Source organism: Manihot esculenta, chromosome 15 (genome assembly GCF_001659605.2).
Source record: "Manihot esculenta cultivar AM560-2 chromosome 15, M.esculenta_v8, whole genome shotgun sequence".
Classification (NCBI taxonomy): domain Eukaryota; kingdom Viridiplantae; phylum Streptophyta; class Magnoliopsida; order Malpighiales; family Euphorbiaceae; genus Manihot; species Manihot esculenta.
In genome coordinates, this window is record NC_035175.2 from 16,512,393 (window position 1) to 16,534,790 (window position 22,398).

Here is a 22,398-nt window from a genome sequence, read left to right on the forward strand (position 1 = left end):
ACTCCAACAAAAACATCATAGAGCATACATAAAGAGCTTATGACCCACATAAGCCAAAACCATCAAAACTATTCAAAACCTCACTTGCTCTCTCTCCCAATCATGCATACACTCTCCCACATGCATAACCTAGCCTAAACATTCACCATAAAATCATTTAAACATACATAAGCACACATTGGGCATAAAACCCACATAAACCCTAACATGCATATCTACCCATACTCAACCATCAAAACATCTTTAAACTTACTTAAAAATTCATTAAAACACAAGGAAAGCAAGGATTTACACTTACCTCTTGAAGATCGAGGGGTGGTGCAATCCTTAACTCGGAGGTGTGGAGGATCTAAGCTCCAAAAGCCTCCAAGCTCCAAAACTTCTATTTAGGCTTCAAAACTTCAAAACAAGGGTAGAATTCATGAAAAACTTGAGGGATGGGTAGAGAAAACATGAAAACAACCAAAGGAGGGCATAACCTCACCTAAGCTCGAGAATGGGGAGAAAACTCGCCCATTTCCGATCTGAGGGCTCTTTATAGGTGGCCTGGTCGATGACCTTTGGCAGCCTAACGTGCCCCCTAAACTCATGCATGTTTGGCGGCCGAACTTGAGGTTCGGCGGCCGAACCTTGGTTCCTTCAAACAAAGCTTTCGGAGGCTAAAAGCGCTCCCGAAACCTTCCCATGTTCGGCGGCCGAACTTCACTTTCGGCGGCCGAACCTGGCAAATGCCTCCTTGGTCTTTTCTTTTCAAAACTCAATTCTTTTTCATTTAAAACCATGAAATCAGTAAAAACATTTTAGAAACCACATTTTACCCCTCTAGAAGACTCTGGCATCATCAAAATTCCAGATTCTAGCGGAGATTCCGCCGAAAGGTAGGGATTCCGATGCCGGAATCTAGCCGGGTATTACACCTTGGCAGAGGTTTCAGAGCTGGTGCATTTGCTGTCTGGTTTGATGCTTGCTGTCTGTCCACTGATTTGGGCAGATTGCCTGGCGCTGGGTCTGGTGATCTGGGCAGATCACTCTCTGTCCTGTCTGTCGGTTCCAGCGATTTGGGCAAGTCAGAATCTGCCTGTACTGGTGATTTGGGCAAATCACTTGTAATCAGCTGTGAACAGTGTGCTGTCTTCACTGCTTCTGTCTTGGTGCTGCTATCCATTTCTCCTTCCCTGCAAAAACCATCATAAAGTAAATTTTCTTGATCAAAATCAAAAATTTCTTGACTTAAATCATCAATAACATCAAGGCCATAAACAGGAGAAACATCATTGGGGAATTTCATAGCATCATAAACATTAAACTTGATAACTTCCCCTTCAAACTCCATGGTTAATGTGCCATCATGCACATCAATTTTGGTTCTTACTGTAATCAAGAATGGTCTCCCAAGTAGGATGTCAGAGGTAGTATTGCTTTTATCTTCCTCCATGTCAATGACATAAAAATCAGCTGGGAAGACTAATTGGTCCACTTGCACCAATACATCTTCAAGCACGCCTTTTGGATAGACAACAGATCGGTCAGCCAATTGAATCACAATGCTGGTGACCTTGAGTGTTCTTGCATTTAATAAGTTAAAAATAGAAAGGGGCATGATCATTTACCCAAATTGTTTTCGTGTGCCGCTCCCAGATTTCTGCCTCAGCTTCCTATTTCTGATTTCTACGGGTGATTTGGGTAAATCACTTTGACCCAATCACTTTTCTAGCTTTTTCTGCACTTTTTCTTCAACTTTCCATTTTCTTCCTTTTCTACAAAAACATAACAAAAACATAAATTAAGCTAGAAAAATGTGAAATTAAGCAGTTATAAACATAATAAAGATGTGGCTAAATTTTGCTTGATCAGTTTGTGAGGCATTGTTAGGTGTCGTTCCACCTAACAATGCCATAAGATGGTGTTATCTAAAAATGATCTGGCTAGCTGAGGAGTTTAATCAACTTCCAGATGATGCTGATCAGGAAGTTGTAGAGCGGTTCGCACGAGCATACATTTTGAGGGTCATTGGATCCTTGTTTAGTGATACATCTGCTTCACGTGTGAACCTTATATTTTTACCTCTACTAGCCGATCTAGAAGAAGCGGGCAACTATAGCTAGGGTGGGGCTTGTCTGGCATGGTTATACAGACAGTTATGTAAGGCGACAAATTCAGAAGTTATGCAGATGGCGGGTCCACTGTTCATCCTTCAGATATGGGTATGGGACCGTATTACAGCAGTTGCGCCTACACTGTCTAATCGGGTACCACATCATGACGCTCCACTAGGCAGTAGGTGTGTGATATTATATTTTTTTAAAAAAAAAATTAATATTTAAAGATATGATTGGTAATATAATATGTTGTGCAGATGGAGTAATACCAGACAGATTACGGAGGTTGTCACCCACGTATTAGTAGAGCTGCGTTATCAGCTTGATCGTTTATTACCCGAGTAGGTAATATTGTTAAAATTAATTAATAAAAGCAATGTACATTAAATTATATTATAACAATTGAATGTTCATTTCAGGTCATTTGAGAGCCTTACAGTAATGCCCTAATTGACCACTTGCTTTTGCCTACCATTTGCAGTAATTATTTCGCAAACCATGGTCTGACTGTTGAACCGTCTAACTCTATGTCCATTTGCCTTAATTGCGTTAGCACACAAAGTTTCACTGCAAAACTGACTAAAAACATAGTTCTTGCTTTGTTGTTCTAAAAAAGTTGTTCTCCGCGTATCAAAATAATGGACACACTGAAAAAAAAAATTTTCAATCATTGCCATTATAGGCAACACCCGAAATCCTTTCATTATGCCATTAAGGGATTCAGTCATATTTGTTGTCATCACGCCATACCTCTGTCCACCATTATGTAATCTCGTCCATTTCTCTAAATTTATCTTCAATGCCCAATCATATGATTCAGGGTGCACCTCCCTAATATTGTTCATTGCCTCGTAAAACTTTCTCTTTTGGTTTTCATTGGCTGATATGAATAACAAGTTACTCGAGATAACATTTGCATAGGTAAAAAAATAAATTAAATTTAAAACAAAAAATTGAAGTAAACATCTTATTAGAACATGACACATACTTGCCTTGCGCAATGCTTCCTTTATTGATGCATTTTTGAATGTTTTATTGTAATTACTTAAAACATGTCTGATGCAGTAACGGTGATGACCAGCTGGAGGTTTCCACCAGTCTTTCTGCATTGCCTTAATAATTCCAGCATGACGATTTGAAATTACACACAAATCTTCTTGATTGGTCACAAAGATCCTCAAGCAATCCATAAACCATGACCAATTGTCACCGTCCTCTTTATCAACAATGGCAAAAGCTAATGGAAATAGTTTATTATTTCCATCGAGTGCGGTTGCACACAGCATACACCCAGTGTATTTTCAATACAGGAATGTCCCATCGATTGAGATTACAGGTCGGCAATGTTTAAATCCCTCAATCGATTGCTTAAAAGCCCAAAACATACGGTCAAATACACGACACATCGGATTTAATCGCTCATTTATTCAATGTGGATTATCTTCAATCATGTATACTGTTTCTGGATTAAAATGATGGAGAGCGGTCCTGAATCTACGCAAACGACTGTATGATTCATCCCAACCCCCATAAAGTCTTGCAATTGCCTTCTGCTTTGCTTTCCATGTTTTTTGATAAGACGGCTCGTACCTGTAATACTCGGCTAGATTTTGGCATCAGAATCCCTACCTTCCGGCGGAATCTCCGTTGGAATCTGGAATTTCTGAAGATGCCAGAGTCTTCTAGAGGGGGTAAAATGTGTTTCTAAAATGTTTTCACATGATTTTATGGTTTTTAAATGGAAAAGAAATGGAGTTTTGAAAAGAATAGGCCAAGGAGGAAGAACCCAGGTTCGGCCGCCGAACCTCAAGTTCGGCCGCCGAATATGGGGCTGTTTCGGGAGTACTTTAGGCCTCCAAAGGCTTTGAGGGCAGAAACCAGGTTCGGCCGCCGAACCTCAAGTTCGGCCGCCGAACATGGGTTAGTGTAGGAGGCAAGTTAGGCTGCCGAAGGTGGTAGAGCTGTGAAGACAGCTTAGGCTGCCGAAGGTAGTTGACTGGCCACCTATAAAAGGCCCTCAGACCGAAAATGGGTGAGTTTTCTCCCCATTCTTGAGCTCAGGTGTGTTCATATCCTCCTTTGGTTGATTTCATGTTCTTTCTTCAAATCCTTCACGTTTTTATGAGTTTCCTTTTGGGTTTTGAAGTTTTAAAGCTTAAATCAAGTTTTGGAAGCTTGGAGATCCAAGGAGTTTGTTTCCTCCCATCTCCAAGTTAGGGATCGCACCAACCTTCGATCTTCAAGAGGTAAGTGTAGATCCTTGCTTTCCTTTATGTTTCATAAAGTTTTAAGTAAGTTTAAAGAAGTTTTAATGCTTGATTATGGGTAGATATGCATGTTAGGGTTTATGTGGGTTTTATGTCCAATGTATGTATATGTGATGTTTGTGTTGGGGGTTTAAGTTAGTTTATGCCTCTTTTTGCATGTGGGAGTGTGTATGCATGTTTGGGAGAGGGCATGTGAGGTTTTGGGTGGTTTGGAGGTTGGTGTTGCTTGTGATGGATTCGGACCTACTGTTCGGAGGGAACCAGGTTCGGCTGCCGAAGCTATGTTCGGCCGCCGAACCTACATGGAAGGCAGCTGTGGCCGCCTAACGTGCCCCCGAAGGCCAGGACTTTCGAATCTGTGAGAGGCTTCGGCCGCCGAACCTGCCGCCGAAGGTGCCAGACTTTCGGCTCTGGAAGGACTTTCGGCCTCCGAAAGTGCCGCCGAACTTGCATGGCTTTCGGCTTTGGAAGGGACATTCGGCCGCTAAAGGTGCCGCCGAAAGTGCTCTGTCCAGCCCTTTCATGGTTGTTTTCTATGCATATTTTATGATGTTTTAGGGGGGGGTTTTTGGGGAGTTGTTTATGAGTTGTTTAGAATGTGTTTGGCACCTCATTCGAGTCCACCTGTGTAGGATCGGACCCGAGGGACCGAGGAGGCCAGCAGAGTTAGCTGTTGCAGAGTCAGTCCAGCGTCTGCCAGAGGTGAGTAGAACTAACTCAAATGTTTTTAGCATGTTTCACGCATCATGAATACCATATATATGTAGTAGGTTGCTTGCATTAGAGATGAAGAATATACTGCATTGCATAATTTATTGTTGATGTGGATGGACCAAGGCAACCCCAATAGCCCTAGCTATGATATGTTAATGAAGTCCTGAGGAGCCCCAACGAGGGTCGGGCATAATGAAGTCCTGAGGAGCCCGAAGGGTCGGGCACTATGTTATGTTACAGAAGTCCTGAGGAGCTCCTTTGAGGGCCGGGCACCATGATATGTTTCAGACAAAGGGAGTTTTGGTGTTCATGTCCATCCGTGATGTGAAATGTTTATGTTGTGACGCATTCTATGAAGGCATTATTTATTATTGTTTTTCTGTTCTGCTCACTGGGCTTTTTAGCTCACCCCTTTCCCCTAATCCCCCAGGTTTGCAGGTCAGAGGTAGTTCAGGAAGACGTCAAGGGTAATGTCATGCTTATGTAATAGTAATAGATTAGCGTTTTAGTGTGGACATGTAATGTAAATTGATATAATGTATTGTAAGATAATGTGATGTAATGTAACGTAAAGTAGAGTTATGTTATGGATTAGTATTGTGCTTGGCCCTAAGGCTTGGTTAGTCCCTTTTTAGTACATGATGTATGTAATGTTTTAATGTTGAGTTGAGTTTGAACCAAACTTGTGGCATGTGATGTTTACCACGCTAGAGTATTTGATGAGGACTTTAGTGGAGGTTTTATGTTTATAGTCTGATGCATGCACAGGTTAGGTTTTGGTTCATCAGATGTGATCCAAGCTTGATGTATGTAATGTTGACCCAGCTAGAGCATTTGATGAGGGCTCTAGTATGGGGTTCTTTATGTTTATAGTTATGTAGCATACAGGTCAAGCTCAGTATATACATCAGATGTTTAAGTTTTTATGTTAATGTTTTGATCATGTATGGGATTTGACCAGGTGATAGTATGTATGTTAGGCTTGCTACGGGTCCCGGCGGCCTTAAGCCAATCTGGATCCTAGCGCCGGTAGCGGTCCAGTTTTCAAGTCGTTACAGAGTGGTATTAGAGCCCTAGGTTCACATGGTCGGACCTAGAGTGTGTTGGGCTCATAGAGGTCATAGAAGGGCAAGCACAATAGGTAAAATCATTTCCACTAGGATAGGATGTAGAGTCCTGTCTTGAATGATGGTGTGAAATGCCATGATTTATGCATGTGCATTAATATTATGCTATGTATGTGATGCAGGTTCATGTGTTTCCACATGAACCGTATGATGCTAATGTTTGTATGATTGTGTGTTGTTCTTCAGAGAAGCTAGGATGCGAGGCACTCGTCGATCTGTGGAATCGACTGGAGTTCCATCTGAGAGGGAAGGTATGGGCACCTTTCCCCCTGCTCTACCAAGAGCGCAATCGTGTAGACTCGGCGGATGGGGAACATCAAGGGACCCCGGAAGGTCTTTTGATGTAAGCAGAGAAGGAATGGATCTAAGGAGAATGTCTGCAGATGCAGGAGAAGTAGAGAGGAATGTTCAGAGAAGAGATATCAGTTTGGGAGTCAGAGTGCCAGAAGAAGGTATGGGAGATTCTCAGGGGGATGCTCAGACTCAGGATTCTAGAATCTCAGGTTCAGGAGGAATTGATCCCTCCACTCTGAGTACAGCCGCCACAAGAGGAGTAAAGTGGGGCAGAACCCTAAGGGGGAAGAAGAGTAAGTTCTGGAAGAATTTGAAGTCTAGTCTGGGATTAGGTGGTGGTTCGAGTTCTGGCTCCAATACTTCTGGATGCATGAGGTGTGGGAGGCCGCACAAAGGGGTTTGTCGGTATGGGACTAATCTATGTTATAGATGCGGTCAGGAAAGGCACATGGTTTGTGAGTGTCCCATTGCGCCCTGGTTGGCACAGTCCCAGCGGGCAACTTCAGGTAGAGCAGTTCAGCCAGCAGCTCCAGCCATGTTGCAGGTCAGTAGTCGAGGCAGAGGGAGAGGGTCAGCCTTTCTTTCTAAAGGTTCCCGTGGAGAAGGTCCGTCAGCTCCAGCTCGGATCTTCACCCAAGCTCAGCAGGAGGCAAACACATCAAACATGGTGGTGTCAGGTACGCTCACTTTCAAATGTTTTGATGTGTATGTTTTGTGAACTCTGGTGTTTCTCTTTCTTTAGTTGCTCTAGGAGCCGTCGAGAGGTTGAGTTGATAACTCCTAGGCTAGAGTGTCCTCTTTGGGTCAGTGAACCCAAGTGTGATCCATCTATGGCAGAGTCAGTCTGCCGGTCCAGTTCAGTATCAGTTGAGGGTTGATGCCTTCCACCCGACCTTGAGGTCCTAGACTTGACTGTCTGGACATCAATCGAGGGATGGATTGGTTTTCTACTCGTGGTGCTATCTTGGTCTGCAGAGACAAAGTAGTCGAGTTCAGAGGACAGGATGGGTCAGAGGTAGTCTGTTGAGGGGACAGTGTAGGGATGCCTAGAGGTTTGATGTCAGCCTGTCAGGCTCGTAGGGTGCATAGGAGGGGTTGTCAGAGGGTTCTAGCTCTTGTTTGAGAGTTTAGCAGTCAGGTCAGGGAACCAGCCTTCGTGTCTGTTGTTGAGAGAGAGTTCTCAGATGTTTTCCCAGGCGAGCTGTCAGGTTTACCACCTATTAGGGAGATAGAGTTTGGACATAGAAGTGATGTCAGGAATCAGGTTCATCTCTACTCTTCTCTACAGGATGGCACCTGCAGAGTTGTAGAAGTTGAAGGAGCAGTTGAGAGCTTGGTAGACAAGGGTTTTATCCGACCTAGTACCTCACCCTGGATTGTTCCAGTGTTGTTGTGGGAAAAGCAGGATGGATCCTTGAGACCCTGTGTCAACTTTAGGCAGTTGGACAAGGTTGCTACCAAGAGCAGGTATTCCTTACCTGTTGAGGGTTAAAAATGAAGTCAATTCAGTAAAGAAGAAGGGAGAAGAGAAAGAATCAGAGTGCGCAGCGGAAGCTTGTGGAGTTCAGGAGAAGATTGGGGTATTACTTATGGTGTCTCCAATAAAGAGGTGATTCGTTATGGGTCGAAGGGTAAAGTAGCTCTAAGATACATCGGACCCTTTGAAGTCCTGCAAAGGATTGGGGATGTATCTTATAAGCTAGTTACCTGCTTCAATGGAGAGAGTCCATTCGGATATCCATGTTCCTGTGTTATGGAAGTTTGTGTCAGATCAAAGTGAGGTTCTTAAAGAACCAGAAGTGGAGATCTCAGGGAGTCTCACCTATGTTGAGTAGCCAGTGCGGATCATTGATACACAAGTCAGAAGGAGAAGGAACAAGGAAATCCTGATGGTGAAAGTCCTTTGGGATCGCCAGTGTGGGCGAGTTCGCTTGGGAGAACCGGAAGTCTATACTCCAGCAGTACCCGTGTCTCCCTTTTAGGAGAGAGGTTTTAGGTTTTGTTTGCTTGTTTTATGTATCCTTGATGCTATGATTTGAGAATGCCTGTTTGTTTGAACATTCGGGAATGAATGTTCTTAAGGGGGGAAGAATGTAATACACGGCTAGATTTCGGCATCGGAATCCCTACCTTCCGACGGAATCTCCGTTGGAATCTGGAATTTCTGAAGATGCCAGAGTCTTCTAGAGGGGGTAAAATGTGTTTCTAAAATATTTTCACATGATTTTATGGTTTTTAAATGGAAAAGAAATAGAGTTTTGAAAAGAATAGGCCAAGGAGGAAGAACCCAGGTTCAGCCGCCGAACCTCAAGTTCGGCTGCCGAACATGGGGCTGTTTCGGGAGTGCTTTAGGCCTCCGAAGGCTTTGAGGGCAGAAACCAGGTTCGGCCGTCAAACCTCAAGTTCGGCCGCCGAACATGGGTTAGTGTAGGAGGCAAGTTAGGCTGCCGAAGGTGGTAGAGCTATGGAGACAGCTTAGGCCGCCAAAGGTGGTTGACTGGCCACCTATAAAAGGCCCTCAGACCGAAAATGGACGAGTTTTCTCCCCATTCTCAAGCTCAGGAGTGTCCATGTCCTCCTTTGGTTGATTTCATGTTCTTTCTTCAAATCCTTCACGTTTTTATGAGTTTCCTTTTGGGTTTTGAAGTTTTAAAGCTTAAATCAAGTTTTGGGAGCTTGGAGACCCAAGGAGTTTGTTTCCTCCCATCTCCAAGTTAGGGATCGCACCAACCTTCGATCTTCAAGAGGTAAGTGTAGATCCTTGCTTTCCTTTATGTTTCATAAAGTTTTAAGTTTAAAGAAGTTTTAATGCTTGAGTATGGGTAGATATGCATGTTAGGAAACATGTGGGTTTTATGCCCAATGTATGTATATGTGATGTTTGTATTGGGGGTTTAAGTTAGTTTATGCCCCTTTTTGCATGTGGGAGTGTGTATGCATGTTTGGGAGAGGGCATGTGAAGTTTTGGGTGGTTTGGAGGTTGGTTTTGCTTGTGATGGATTCGGACCTGCTGTTCGGAGGGAACCAGGTTCTGCTGCCGAAGGTATGTTCGGCCGCCAAACCTGCATGGAAGGCAGCTTTGGCCGCCTAACGTGCCCCCGAAGGCCAGGACTTTCAGATCTGTGAGAGGCTTCGGACGCCGAACCTGCCGCCGAAGGTGCCAGACTTTCGGCTCTGGAAGGACTTTCGACCGCCGAAAGTGCCGCCGAACCTGCATGGCTTTCGGCTCTAGAAGGGACATTCGGCCGCCAAAGGTGCCGCCGAAAGTGCCCTGTCCAGCCCTTTCATGGTTGTTTTCTATGCATATTTTATGATGTTTTAGGGGGTTTTTGGGGAGTTGTTTATGAGTTGTTTAGAATGTGTTTGGCACCTCATTCGAGTCCACCTGTGTAGGATCGGACCCGAGGGACCGAGGAGGCCAGCAAAGTTAGCTGTTGCAAAGTCAGTCCAGCGTCTGCCAGAGGTGAGTAGAACTAACTCAAATATTTTTAGCATGTTTCACGCATCATGAATACCATATATATGTAGTAGGTTGCTTGCGTTAGAGATCACGAATATGCTGCATTGCATAATTTATTATTGATGTGGATGGACCAAGGCGACCCCAATAGCCCTAGCTATGATATGTTAATGAAGTCCTGAGGAGCCCCACCGAGGGCCGGGCATAATGAAGTCCTGAGGAGCCCGAAGGGCCGGGCAATAATGAAGTCCTGAGGAGCCTGAAGGGCCGGGCACTATGTTATGTTACGGAAGTCCTGAGGAGCTCCTTTGAGGGCCGGGCACCATGATATGTTTCAGACAAAGGGAGTTTTGGTGGTCATGTCCATCCATGATGTGAAATGTTTGTGCTGTGACGCATTCTATGAAGGCATTATTTATTATTGTTTTTTTGTTCTGCTCACTGGGCTTTTTAGCTCACCCCTTTCCCCTAACCCCCCAGGTTTGCAGGTCAGAGGTAGTTCAGGAAGACGTCAAGGGTAATGTCATGCTTATGTAATAGTAATAGATTAGTGTTTTAGTGTGGACATGTAATGTAAATTGATATAATGTATTGTAAGATAATGTGATGTAATGTAACGTAAAGTAGAGTTATGTTATGGATTAGTATTGTGCTTGGCCCTAAGGCTTGTTAGTCCCTTTTTAGTACATGATGTATGTAATGTTTTAATGTTGAGTTGAGTTTGAACCAAACTTGTGGCATGTGATGTTTACCACGCTAGAGTATTTGATGAGGACTCTAGTGGAGGTTTTATGTTTATAGTCTGATGCATGCACAGGTTAGGTTTCGGTTCATCGGATGTGATCCAAGCTTGATGTATGTAATGTTGACCCAGCTAGAGCATTTGACGAGGGCGCTAGTATGGGGTTCTTTGTGTTTACAGTTATGTAGCATACAGGTCAAGCTCAGTATATACATCAGATGTTTAAGTTTTTATGTTAATGTTTTGATCATGTATGGGATTTGACCAGGTGATAGGATGTATGTTAGGCTTGCTACGGGTCCCGGCGGCCTTAAGCCGATCTGGATCCTAGTGTCGGTAGCGGTTCGGTTTTCGGGTCGTTACAGTACCCAAATTTATCCCTCATTTCGGCTTGTAGGGCAGCAATTTTTATATCGGGCTGCTGTTCAATTAATGCAAATATGAATGAACAAATGAAATTTTCATCCAATTGGCTATGATTTTTCGTCAAGTAAGGATTTGTGCATGTGTGCGGCCCACTGTATCTCGTAATTTTCCATATATCCTCCCTTCTTTCTTGGATGCTCGAAGCCTCCATGCACACCCACTGTCTTTGTCTTTACACTTTATTGAATAAGTCTTCTCTCTTGTTTCATGATAACAAAATTGGTGATGATGTCTTAGGTGATACTCTTTTGCAGCCGCAGCCACTGCATCTCTCGAAGAAAATATCATCCCAACTGAAAACTCTTTAGAAGGATCCCAAAAGCAACGACTTTCTGGCCTATCATACGGATCCACCCTTAGCAAATCAAAATCTATTTCTGCTTATGGGGGAGGATGAATAACAGGCACAATAGGATTAGGAAATTGGGTGTTATAATATTGAGACTCACTCATACTATCCTCCTGACTATTATCACCATTATCATCATCATCATCCTCAGTTGACATCCATGAATCATCATCATCGTCCTCGTCATCATCGTCCTCGTCATCCTCATCCTCTTCCTCATCCTCCACTCTATCAGATAAATTATTTGACGGCCCTCCAAGACTATCAGATAAACCATAATCATCCACTACATTTTGCTCTTCACATTGCTCAACATTTGATTCCACAGCAGTTCCAGATGGACCTACATCAGCATGCTCATTCGTCGCATCAACACAATAAAGTATCTTAACATATATCTCTATACCAGGTAAATCACCAATTTGATATAAGTAATTAAACATGCTAGATACATCATTTTCATCCCATATCTCCATACACTCAAATTTTAAGGATCCATCCACAATTGTAAGCTTTCTAAAACTAATTGTCTCCATATATTCATTATTCTCGGATAATCCAATGGCACGAGCAATTTTTCCGACCAATTGATTAAAACTTATCCGTTTACCCATGGGAACAATCTTTGAAAAACCTCCATCGTAATCGTATCCATGAGAACAATTTATAATATTTCCATCCCAATGAATATTAGCATATGCATGAACCACCATTTTTCTGATAAAAATTAAAAAAAAAAATTGTAAATTTAATATTTCCATAATTGCTAAAAAATATTTTTTTATTTTTTAAAATTATAATAAATCAAAATTACACACAATAAATATGATATATTGATTTAAAAAAATTTAGAATTTTTATGTACGTACCTTTCAAATATGAATCACTCAATCACGTATCGATATGACTAATAAAGTCAAATGTTCTAATTCCTGCAAAAAAATTATATTAATAATTTATTTTTCATTATAAAATTTACAATAAAAATAAAAAATTTAATTTTACAATAAAATATATTTAAAACTTACCGTTGAATTTTTTTGAAAACTACCCTTTTTCTGATAAAAATTTTAAAAAAACTGTAAATTTAATATTTCCATAATTGCTAAAAAATATTTTTTTATTTTTTAAAATTATAATAAATTAAAATTACACACAATAAATATGATATACTGATTTAAAAAAATTTAGAATTTTTATGTACGTACCTTTCAAATATGAATCACTCAATCACGTTTGGATCAATATGATTAATAAAGTGATATGTTCTAATTCCTGCAAAAAAAATTATATTAATAATTTATTTTTCATTATAAAATTCACAATAAAAATAAAACTATTAATTTTACAATAAAATATATTTAAAACTTACTGTTGAATTTTTTTAAAACTGTCACTTTTCTAATAAAAATTTAAAAAAAAATCTGTAAATTTAATATTTCCATAATTGCTAAAAAATATTTTTTTATTTTTTAAAATTATAATAAATCAAAATTACATACAATAAATATGATATACTTATTTTAAAAAATTTAAAATTTTTATGTACGTACCTTTCAAATATGAATCACTCAATCACGTTTGGATCGATATGACTAATAAAGTCAAATGTTCTAATTCCTGCAAAAAAAATACTTGATAATAGGGATAATTTTTTTGAAAGTAAATACGATAATTTTATAAAATTTATAAAAAAAATACTGAATTGTATTAAAAATAAAATAAAAATTATACAAATTTATAAAAGTTAGAGCTAATAAGAGATGAGAGAGAGAATAAACTTGATAATAGGGATGATAATAAGGTAGCAATTTGAGGTGAATTTGAGACGAGAGTGAAAATAAACTTGATAATAGAGATAATAAGAAGGCAGCAATTTAAGGTGAATTTGAGACGAGAGTGAAAATAAACTTGATAATAGGGATGATAAGAAGGTAGCAATTTGAGGTGATGAGAAGTAGCAATTTGAGGTGTATTTAGAGGCCGCAGGGAAGTATAGTTCGGCAGTTTTACTGCCGAATTATTTTAAATGCAGACCGTTGGGCGCTGAGAGAGTGGTTGTGGGTAGCAAATGTGGAGAACATGTTCGGCACTCAAAGTGCCAAACATGTCCATGTGAAATTTCCCTCCGGTGCAGAGATTTCTACACCCTCTGACATTTGCATTCATATCACAAAGGGTGTAGAATTCTCTGAATGGAGGACATGTTCGACACTTGAAATTTCCCCCCGGGTGCAGACGTTTCTGCACCCTCTGATATTTGCATTCATGTCACAAAGGCTGCAGAATTCTCTGCACCCCTTAACGTATTTAAATTGCTCCCGTGGCAGGAAACACCTTGTTCGACACCATTGGTGTCGAACAAGGTGGTCCCCAGGCAGTTCGACATTAAGGGTGTCGAACAAGCGTGTTCGGCAATATGACTGTCGAACAAGCGTGTTCGGCAATATGACTACCGAACACGCTTCGGATCTACGTGAATTGATAAATATTTTTTCTTTTATGCATATCAGTCCTAACCATTTGTTGTCAATGACACGAGTGGTATATATATATATATAGGCATTTCTAGTAATGAGGCTAAGCAACAACTTTCGGTGCAGGAAGCTGGCCCTGGAGGCGCAGGTGGAGGAGGATACTGGGGGCAGCAACTGACGAAAAGAGTGTACACCAACATAGCAAACTCTGAAAGAAAAATCTTCATTTTGAAGCCATCAAAAGCAAAGACAAGAGCTAGAGGATGGGTGGCAATGAAGGCTAAGGCCATTTCCAACCCTATGCACCATTTTTTGCACTATTTTAGTGCTCTGCACTAAAATGGTGCAATATTATCTCCAACCTTCTGCACCAATTTTAACACCAAAAAAAATATTCTATTTATATTCTTCTCTCTCTTTAATATTATATTATTTATTTTACTTTAATTTTATTTATATATTTCACTCAAAAAATTCATATAATTTTATATATTCACTTTAAATATTTATATATTTTATATTTTCATCCAATATTCAAATATTTAATTATTTTATAAATAAACAAAAAAAACATATTAATTATAAAAATATATTAATTAAATAATAATTATAAAAAAAATATTACTTAAACATTAATTATAAACATACATTATTTATAATTGTGAATATATTAATTTAAATTAAATTTCAATAATTATAAAAATATTAAATAAATTATAAGAGTAAAAAAAATTAAACTTAATTGAAAATATATATAAATTTTGAATTATATTATAATTTAAAAAAATAGAAAAAGATATAAATTTTAAATTATATTATAAATTAAAAAAAAAAAAAAAAAGAAAATAGCGCTGCTACATTGTCATGCCATATTTGGCGTAACACTGTAGCGAATGCCAAAATCCCGTTGGATTTTGGCGCAGCGTTGGAGGGTTATCTCCAATGCCAAAATGGAAATTGGCGCAGCGTGGGAGATGGCTTAACAATGGTAAAATCCTATGGTCAACAGGTGATCCAAGCAATGGAACAGCTAGTGGCCCAGTAACCATAGCTAACGGTGTCTTGTTTGGTGGTTCGAGATCAGGTCGTGGACCATTGTATGCAATAAATGCAAGAACTGGTAGAATCCTTTGGTCACATGAAACTGGAGCTTCAATATATGGGGGCGTGCCTGTGAGGGATGGATGTGTTTATGTTGGTAGTGGATATAGGGGAATTGATGGATGTGTTTATGTTGGTTGTGGATATAGGGGAATTGTTGCTGGGACTTCGCTCTTCGCCTTCTGTATTTCTTGATCTTTGCATAATTAAGTTCATCCATCCTTCATTGCTCATTCCCAAAGTCAAAAACAGTAATATGATTATGAATAAAAATCTTTTAAGATATTGTCTATATCTTATCCACAATCAAAAAAATTTTAAAACTAGAAATATTATTATAAATAAAAATCTTTAAGGTATCCATGTGTTAGGCCATCTCCAAGGCTGCGCCAAATTCTATTTTGACGTTGGAGATGACTCTCCAATGCAGCGTCAAAATCCAACGGGATTTTGGCGCTGCGCTACAGTGATACTGTAGCAGCGCCATTTTCTTTTTTTTTTTTTTTTTAAATTTATAATATAATTCAAAATTTATATCTTTTTCTATTTTTTTAATTTATAATATAATTCAAAACTTATATATATTTTCAATTAAGTTTTTTTTCACTCTAATAATTTATTATATTTTTAATTTATTTTATATTTTATAATTATTGAAATTTAATTTAAATTAATATATTCACAATTATAAATAATATTTATAATAAATTAATTTATTTATAATACATTATATAGAATAATATAAATAAATTTATTTATTTATAATATATTATATAGAATAAGTAAAGTGACACATATATTATAATTGAACAATATATATTAATTTAAAATACAATTATTCACTGTACATTAATATTTAATATTTGAATATTGGATGAAAATATAAAATATATAAATATTTAGAGTGAATATATAAAATTATATGAATTTTTTGAATGAAATATATAAATAAAATTAAAGTAAAATAAATAATATAATATTAAAGAGAGAAAAGAATATAAATAGATTTATATATTTAGAGTGAATATATAAAATTATATGAATTTTTTAAATGAAATATATAAATAAAATTAAAGTAAAATAAATAATATAATATTAAAGAGAGAAAAGAATATAAATAGAATATTTTTTTTAATGTTAAAAATGGTGCAGAAAATTGAAGATAATACTACTCTATTTTAATAGAAAGCATTAAAATAGTATAAAAAATTATATGTAGCGTTGGAGATGGCCTTAACCACAGCCAAACAGAAGACTTGGGCAAGGTGCATGGCTTAATCCCTTACCAAGTGAGGCAAGAAAAAAAAGAAAGCAAAGAAGGGAAAAATCATTAAACCCACTGACAGCGATATTCGTAGAATGAATGCTCTACATTCTTACAGAAAAAGCTTGCGAGAGCTCTCCAATCATGCCTCTTATTCTGCAAGAGGAAGTTGCGAATACCTCAGTGAATTACTCTGTTGGTGCTATAAGGAGGAGGCTTCAAACTCTATTGATAGGATAAAATTGCCTTAGCAATATTATTTGAACATAATTTTTATTTTAACAGAATTATATTATTTAAAATAATTCATATATATTCATCACAACACATAAGGTATTTGAGTTATTTGTAGATGATTTTACCCGTAATTTTCTTTTTTCAAAATTTATGTGATTTTGGATTAAAATATTTGTTTGAAAAGAAAAAGAAAATGAAGAGAAAATAATAAAAAATAAAAAAAATTGAAAGAATTGCAAAAGGAGAAAATTTTGCTTTTACTTAAAAGAATATTAATTTAAAATTATTGAACAGTAGTTGAATGACATATTTTAACTAGAGGGATTTTTTTATTAAATTAAAATTCATATTGTTTTATATTATAAACTATGGTTTAGATATAATTTTTATTACAATATTATAAGTTTAAAGATAATAAATGAAATTTACCTAAAAACTCTACTAAATATTTCAACATGATTTATAATGTTGTTTATATATAATTACGCTTTATCGTTGGATTCGCTTGTTGTATAAATTACAAGTACTGGCTAATTTTTTTTTATGATGAGATGAATATTCAATTATTTTGGAAATTTTTTATCTTTATAATTTCATTTTATATATAAAAAATATTTATTTGAATCTAATTCACTATAATATTTCTTGGATGTATTGGATTTACAATTTTCTCATATATATTTCTCGGCCGGCGATTCTAAATAGCCCCAGAATTATAAAGCACAAAGTCAAATGCACATATATGAAGTAATCATCCTCATCACTGCATTCCAATTGATATTGACATCAAAGCTTTGGCCGCCATTAACTATAAATAAAAATAAGAATATGTAATAATATTTAAAAAAATATAAAGCCTCGGGTTTCTATTCGTTTAATCAATAGTCTTGACTTTTGAATTGCCTAGATTGCTTCAATATAAATTTACTGTCTAATTTTGAATAATTTTATATGTATTTGTTTAGATTTATGATAAATTATATTTTAATTTTTTTAAAACAAATATTATTTTCTTGTTGTTCCGATGTAATGACATCCCAACAGAAAAAAAAAAGAAAAAAAGGATTATCATATTTCGGAAGTTTGCTATTTAAACAGTTACTGTACTTCAAATTTACTAAGCCTGATCCCATCATCCATGGCACCTTCAACAGCTAGAATGTGCAGGAATTTTTCAGGGTTTCTTCTTCTATGGATATTGAGTCTGCAAACCACCACAAGCACAGCAGATTCTTATGTAAGAATTTTCTGGTAATATCTCCTCTTTAATATGAAATAAATCCTTAAAGTTCTCATTTTTGACAAATTTTTGTTCAGGGGTATTGGCCTGGCAAGGAACACAACCCAACACAAAACTGGCTAAACCATGGAGGAGATATATACAACAGAAGATATGCAGACAAAGAAACCAAGATCAGCCCACAAACAGTTTCCAAGCTAAAATTGAAATGGGAATTCTATGCAGGAAAAGATATTTCAGCAACACCAGCAATTTTCAATGGTACCCTTTATTTCCCTAGTTGGAATGGTTACCTGTATGCAGTTAAAGCATCAGATGGATCTCTGATTTGGAAAAAGAACTTGCAGAAGTTAACAGGCCTTAAGGGTGCAGTTTCTAATAATAGCATAGTTTCAAGATCTACTCCAACAATAGCAGATGATGATCTTCTTCTTGTTGGAATTTATAGCCCTGGTTTTATTATTGCTGTGAAGAGATCAACTGGGAAGCTTGTGTGGTCAACCCAGCTTGAAACTCACCCTGCAAGTCTTATTACTATGTCTGGGACTTATTACAAGGAGTTAGTCATTCTTCTTTCTCTCATATATCTCTTCATTTTGAATACTAGTTTAGTTATTATCATCACATATTTCTATTATTTTATTTTTTGACTTGCAATATATAAAAAATTTATAAATATTATCATTAAAATATATTTTTTAATTTAAATAATTATTTATATAAATAAATTTGTGTATTAGGTATTCAATATATAAAATTTACACTTGTCGTAAATTTGATTAAATACCGTCTAATAGGATCCCATTGATTTGGGTATTTTTAATTTGTTGCGCTCCTAACTTTGCTAAGGAGATATTTTTTATTTGTTTGAACATCAGATATGATTGCCTTTGTTAAATGGTATTGTTATAAAATTATGTATATAAATATTTTGCATTAAAATTATAGTTATTATTAAAAAACATAGTTACTAACAATAAAAAATATTGTTTCTAAAAAATAATTAATACTAATAATCATAATTTTTATTATTACTAATATTATTCATATTATATTTTTTCGAATATAAACTTATAAAATACGAGAAAATACTGAATGGGTTGCTTCGCAACCTCTTATATATTTAAGTAACATATTTTATATGATAGAATTTATATGATAGAATTGTTATATAGGGTATTGAATATAATTTAAATATTGTTAAAAGTGTATGAAATGATATAGTTATATTTACCGGGTGAAATGCTAAATAAAAAAGAATATTATATTATATTCTAACGTAATTAGAATTTTATTATTTATTAAGAGTTTGGTGTGATTTGAATTATTTAAATTCAAATTTAATATATTTTAGTATTCATCTGCAACCGCTACTATATATTTTTATGTATTATTAATAATAATTATTTATATTGCTGATATATATTAGTTATTATGGCTGTAAAATATTTTGTTGTTAATTGTGATATTTATTGTAGTGTTAATATTTTTATTATTATTTTTTTAAATTAAAATATATAAAATATTTATAAATATTATCATAAAAATATATTTTTAAAATTAAATAATAATTTATATAAATAAATTCAAATAATATATAACATTAAAACTCATTCAAAATTCAATTATATATTATTTAAATTAATATATTAAGATTCCATAAATTCGAGTATTTAAAAATACTTGGTTAATTCGAGTATTTTTTTTTTTGAACATCAGAATTTTGTGCGAAAGAGGTGGTAAAAATTTAACCTATCAGTTCAAACAATTGCAGGAAGCTTCTCCAAAGCTAATTCAAAGCATGTCTTGAAAGGACAAAGACCTAAAGTTTTTCTAATAGCTTGTGCTACTTTTCTTTCTTCATTTTTCCCTATTTTTTCCTGGATTTAAAAACAGAAAGATTAGATAATCCTTGTATAAAATATAAACTATTCAGGGAATGGTCTGATCTCTGAGGGGATAGTCAAGCTTATGGAATAAGGGGTTAAGTAGTCAATCATTGCAACTTATTTTAGCTTTTCAGCCGGCTCTGTAAATAAAAGTTTCAGAGCCTTTCGGCCATACAAAACAACAATAGTTTATCCATATATATAGCTAATAATTGTGATTTCTTTAATTTAATTAAATTGATTCTGAATAATTAATTTTAAATTTTATAAAAAATTTAGATCGAATTTTAAATTTTATGAAAAATTTAGATTAAATTTGATTTTTATTGTCGACATACGATGGAAGCTTACAATAGTTTTTCGAAATAAAATTTTGAGGTAAACGATTTTTAAAATTGTAACGAGTTTATTACAAAATTTAAAATTTAAATTCTATTGTTTAGAATCAATTTTACATTTTAATTATTTTTTAAATATTTTTATAATTTTTCAATTAAATTTTTTATTATTATAAATAGATTTTTTCTTAATTATTTAGTACAATAATTTAATAATAAATTTTAGTTTTTTAGCCTTTCATATTCTTAATTTCATCTTAATTAAACGGTTAAAACCGTTACGAAGGCGGTCTTATTTCAAAATAATATTTTTTTTTATTAATTTCTTTTTTCAACGAAGCTTTCTTGACAACAAACTTTTTTTTTTTTACAGGGCATTTTATGTTGGTACTTCTTCACTAGAAGAAGTTCTAAGCATTAAGCAATGCTGCACCTTCAGAGGAAGCTTCCTAAAAGTAGAAGCAAGAACTGGGAGGATCCTGTGGAAGACGTACATGTTGCCAGAAAACCACGGCAAGCGTGGAGAATATGCTGGAGCAGCTGTATGGGGAAGCAGCCCATCCATCGATATTTCCAGGAACCATGTTTATATAGCAACAGGGAATCTCTACTCAGCCCCTCCTCGTGTCCGTCAATGCCAGGAAAAAGAGAATAATCAAACCAGACCCAGCAGTCCTGATAAATGTATTGAGCCTGATAACCATGAGAACTCAATCATGGCACTTGATCTTGACTCTGGCAAAATCAAGTGGTATAAGCAGCTTGGAGGATATGACGTTTGGTTTATGGCTTGTAACAATCTTTCAACTCCTAATTGCCCCCCTGGTCCAAACCCAGATGCAGATTTTTCTGAAGAACCTATGATGTTGAGTATATATGTGGATGGAACTAAGCGAGATATAGTTGCTGCTGTTCAGAAAAGTGGTTTTGCTTGGGCACTGGATCGTAGTATGGGAGACCTCATTTGGTCAACGGTAAGTTAACTCATTTTAGACCTTAGCCGTTGAAATTGATACATAATACTTGACACGCACTCGTCAATCACAGAGAGAACACTAGTAAATTGGGTTTGCATTACCCATAGTCATTTACTATAAGTAACTCAACACTCCCACCCTTCAAAAAAAAAGTAGTGTTTGATCCTTATGTATGGAGACAATACCTTCTGGAGCACTTTTATTCTTAGTAAACCAAGCTGGTGGGAATATATTAGTCCTAACTCTGTGTCAATGACACCTTTAGTTTTAGTAATTAGGCTAAGCAACAACTTTCGGTGCAGGAAGCTGGCCCTGGAGGTATAGCTGGAGGAGGATACTGGGGGGCAGCAACTGATGAAAAGAGAGTTTACACCAACATAGCAAACTCTGGAAGAAAAATCTTCATTCTGAATCCATCAAAAGCGAAGACAAGAGCTGGAGGATGGGTGGCAATGAATGCTAACAATGGTGAAATCCTATGGTCAACAGGTGATCCAAGCAATGGCACAGCTAGCGGCCCAGTAACCATAGCTAATGGTGTCTTGTTTGGTGGTTCGACATCAGATCGTGGACCATTATATGCAATAAATGCAAGAACTGGTAGAATCCTTTGGTCACATGAAACTGGAGCTTCAATAGATGGGGGCGTGTCTGTGAGTGATGGCTGTGTTTATGTTGGCAGTGGATATAGAGCATTTGTTGCTGGGACTTCGCTCTTTGCCTTCTGCATTTCTTGATATTTGCATAATTAAGTTCATCCACCCATCATTGCTTATACCCAAATTCAAAAACCAGTAATATGGCTGTGAATCAAAATACTTAAGATATTGTCTATATATTATCCACACTCAAAACATTTTCAAAACAAGTAATATGATTATGAATAAAAATCTTAAGATGTTTATGTATTATCCACACTTGAACATGTTAGTTTATGTGAATTGCAATTGATCTGTTGATTGCATCTACAATGAATATTCATATAACTTATGTAAAAGTTAGTTGGAACTTTTATACTTTTGTTATAGACATTTAACTTTATGTATGTGTGATTATGAGATACATTTAACTTGCTCAAATGAAGAATCATAGTGAGGAACAAGCGAAGAGATATAAAGCTCTCTCTTGTATTCATTCTGCTGTTTCTGAATCCATTTTTACAAGAATCATGGCATGTGACACTGTCAAAGAAGCTTGAGATAAGGTCAAAGAAGAATTTCAAGGAAGTGAAAGGACAGGCAGATGCAAGTCTTAAATTTGAGAAGAGAATTTGAGATTTTGAAAATGAAGAAATCTGAAACTGTCAAAGAGTATACTAATAGACTTATGAAGGTTGTAAACCAGATCCAATTGCTCAGGGTCCTTAAAGATAGTAGAATTATAGAGAAAGTTCTTGT

General features: G+C 36.3%; 2 protein-coding genes across 2 annotated transcripts in view; both read left to right on the plus strand.

The window, feature by feature from the left end:
• The window catches only part of LOC110602064 (polyvinylalcohol dehydrogenase-like), a 36,864-nt gene extending 22,570 nt beyond the window's left edge, over positions 1 to 14,294 (plus strand). The window contains exon 2 of the mRNA XM_021739492.2: positions 14,082 to 14,294. Coding sequence (XP_021595184.1) covers positions 14,082 to 14,294 — 213 coding nt within the window. The remainder of the gene's footprint in view (positions 1 to 14,081) is intronic.
• Positions 14,295 to 17,608: 3,314 nt separating this feature from the next.
• LOC110602578 (polyvinylalcohol dehydrogenase) lies at positions 17,609 to 21,910 on the plus strand. The gene is made up of 4 exons (XM_021740128.2): positions 17,609 to 17,794; positions 17,875 to 18,356; positions 20,398 to 20,998; positions 21,304 to 21,910. The coding sequence occupies exons 1-4, from the start codon at positions 17,696 to 17,698 to the stop codon at positions 21,736 to 21,738; spliced, it is 1,617 nt and encodes a 538-aa protein (XP_021595820.1). The 5' UTR covers positions 17,609 to 17,695; the 3' UTR covers positions 21,739 to 21,910.
• The last annotated feature ends 488 nt before the right edge of the window (positions 21,911 to 22,398 follow it).

Excerpts from the sequence above, each read along its gene's own strand:
- LOC110602578 (XM_021740128.2), top strand. The coding sequence starts at position 17,696 with ATGGCACCTTCAACAGCTAGAATGTGCAGGAATTTTTCAGGGTTTCTT. Across the intron at positions 17,795-17,874 it reads CAAGCACAGCAGATTCTTAT|GGGTATTGGCCTGGCAAGGA; the intron begins GTAAGAATTTTC and ends ATTTTTGTTCAG. Across the intron at positions 20,999-21,303 it reads GAGACCTCATTTGGTCAACG|GAAGCTGGCCCTGGAGGTAT; the intron begins GTAAGTTAACTC and ends CTTTCGGTGCAG.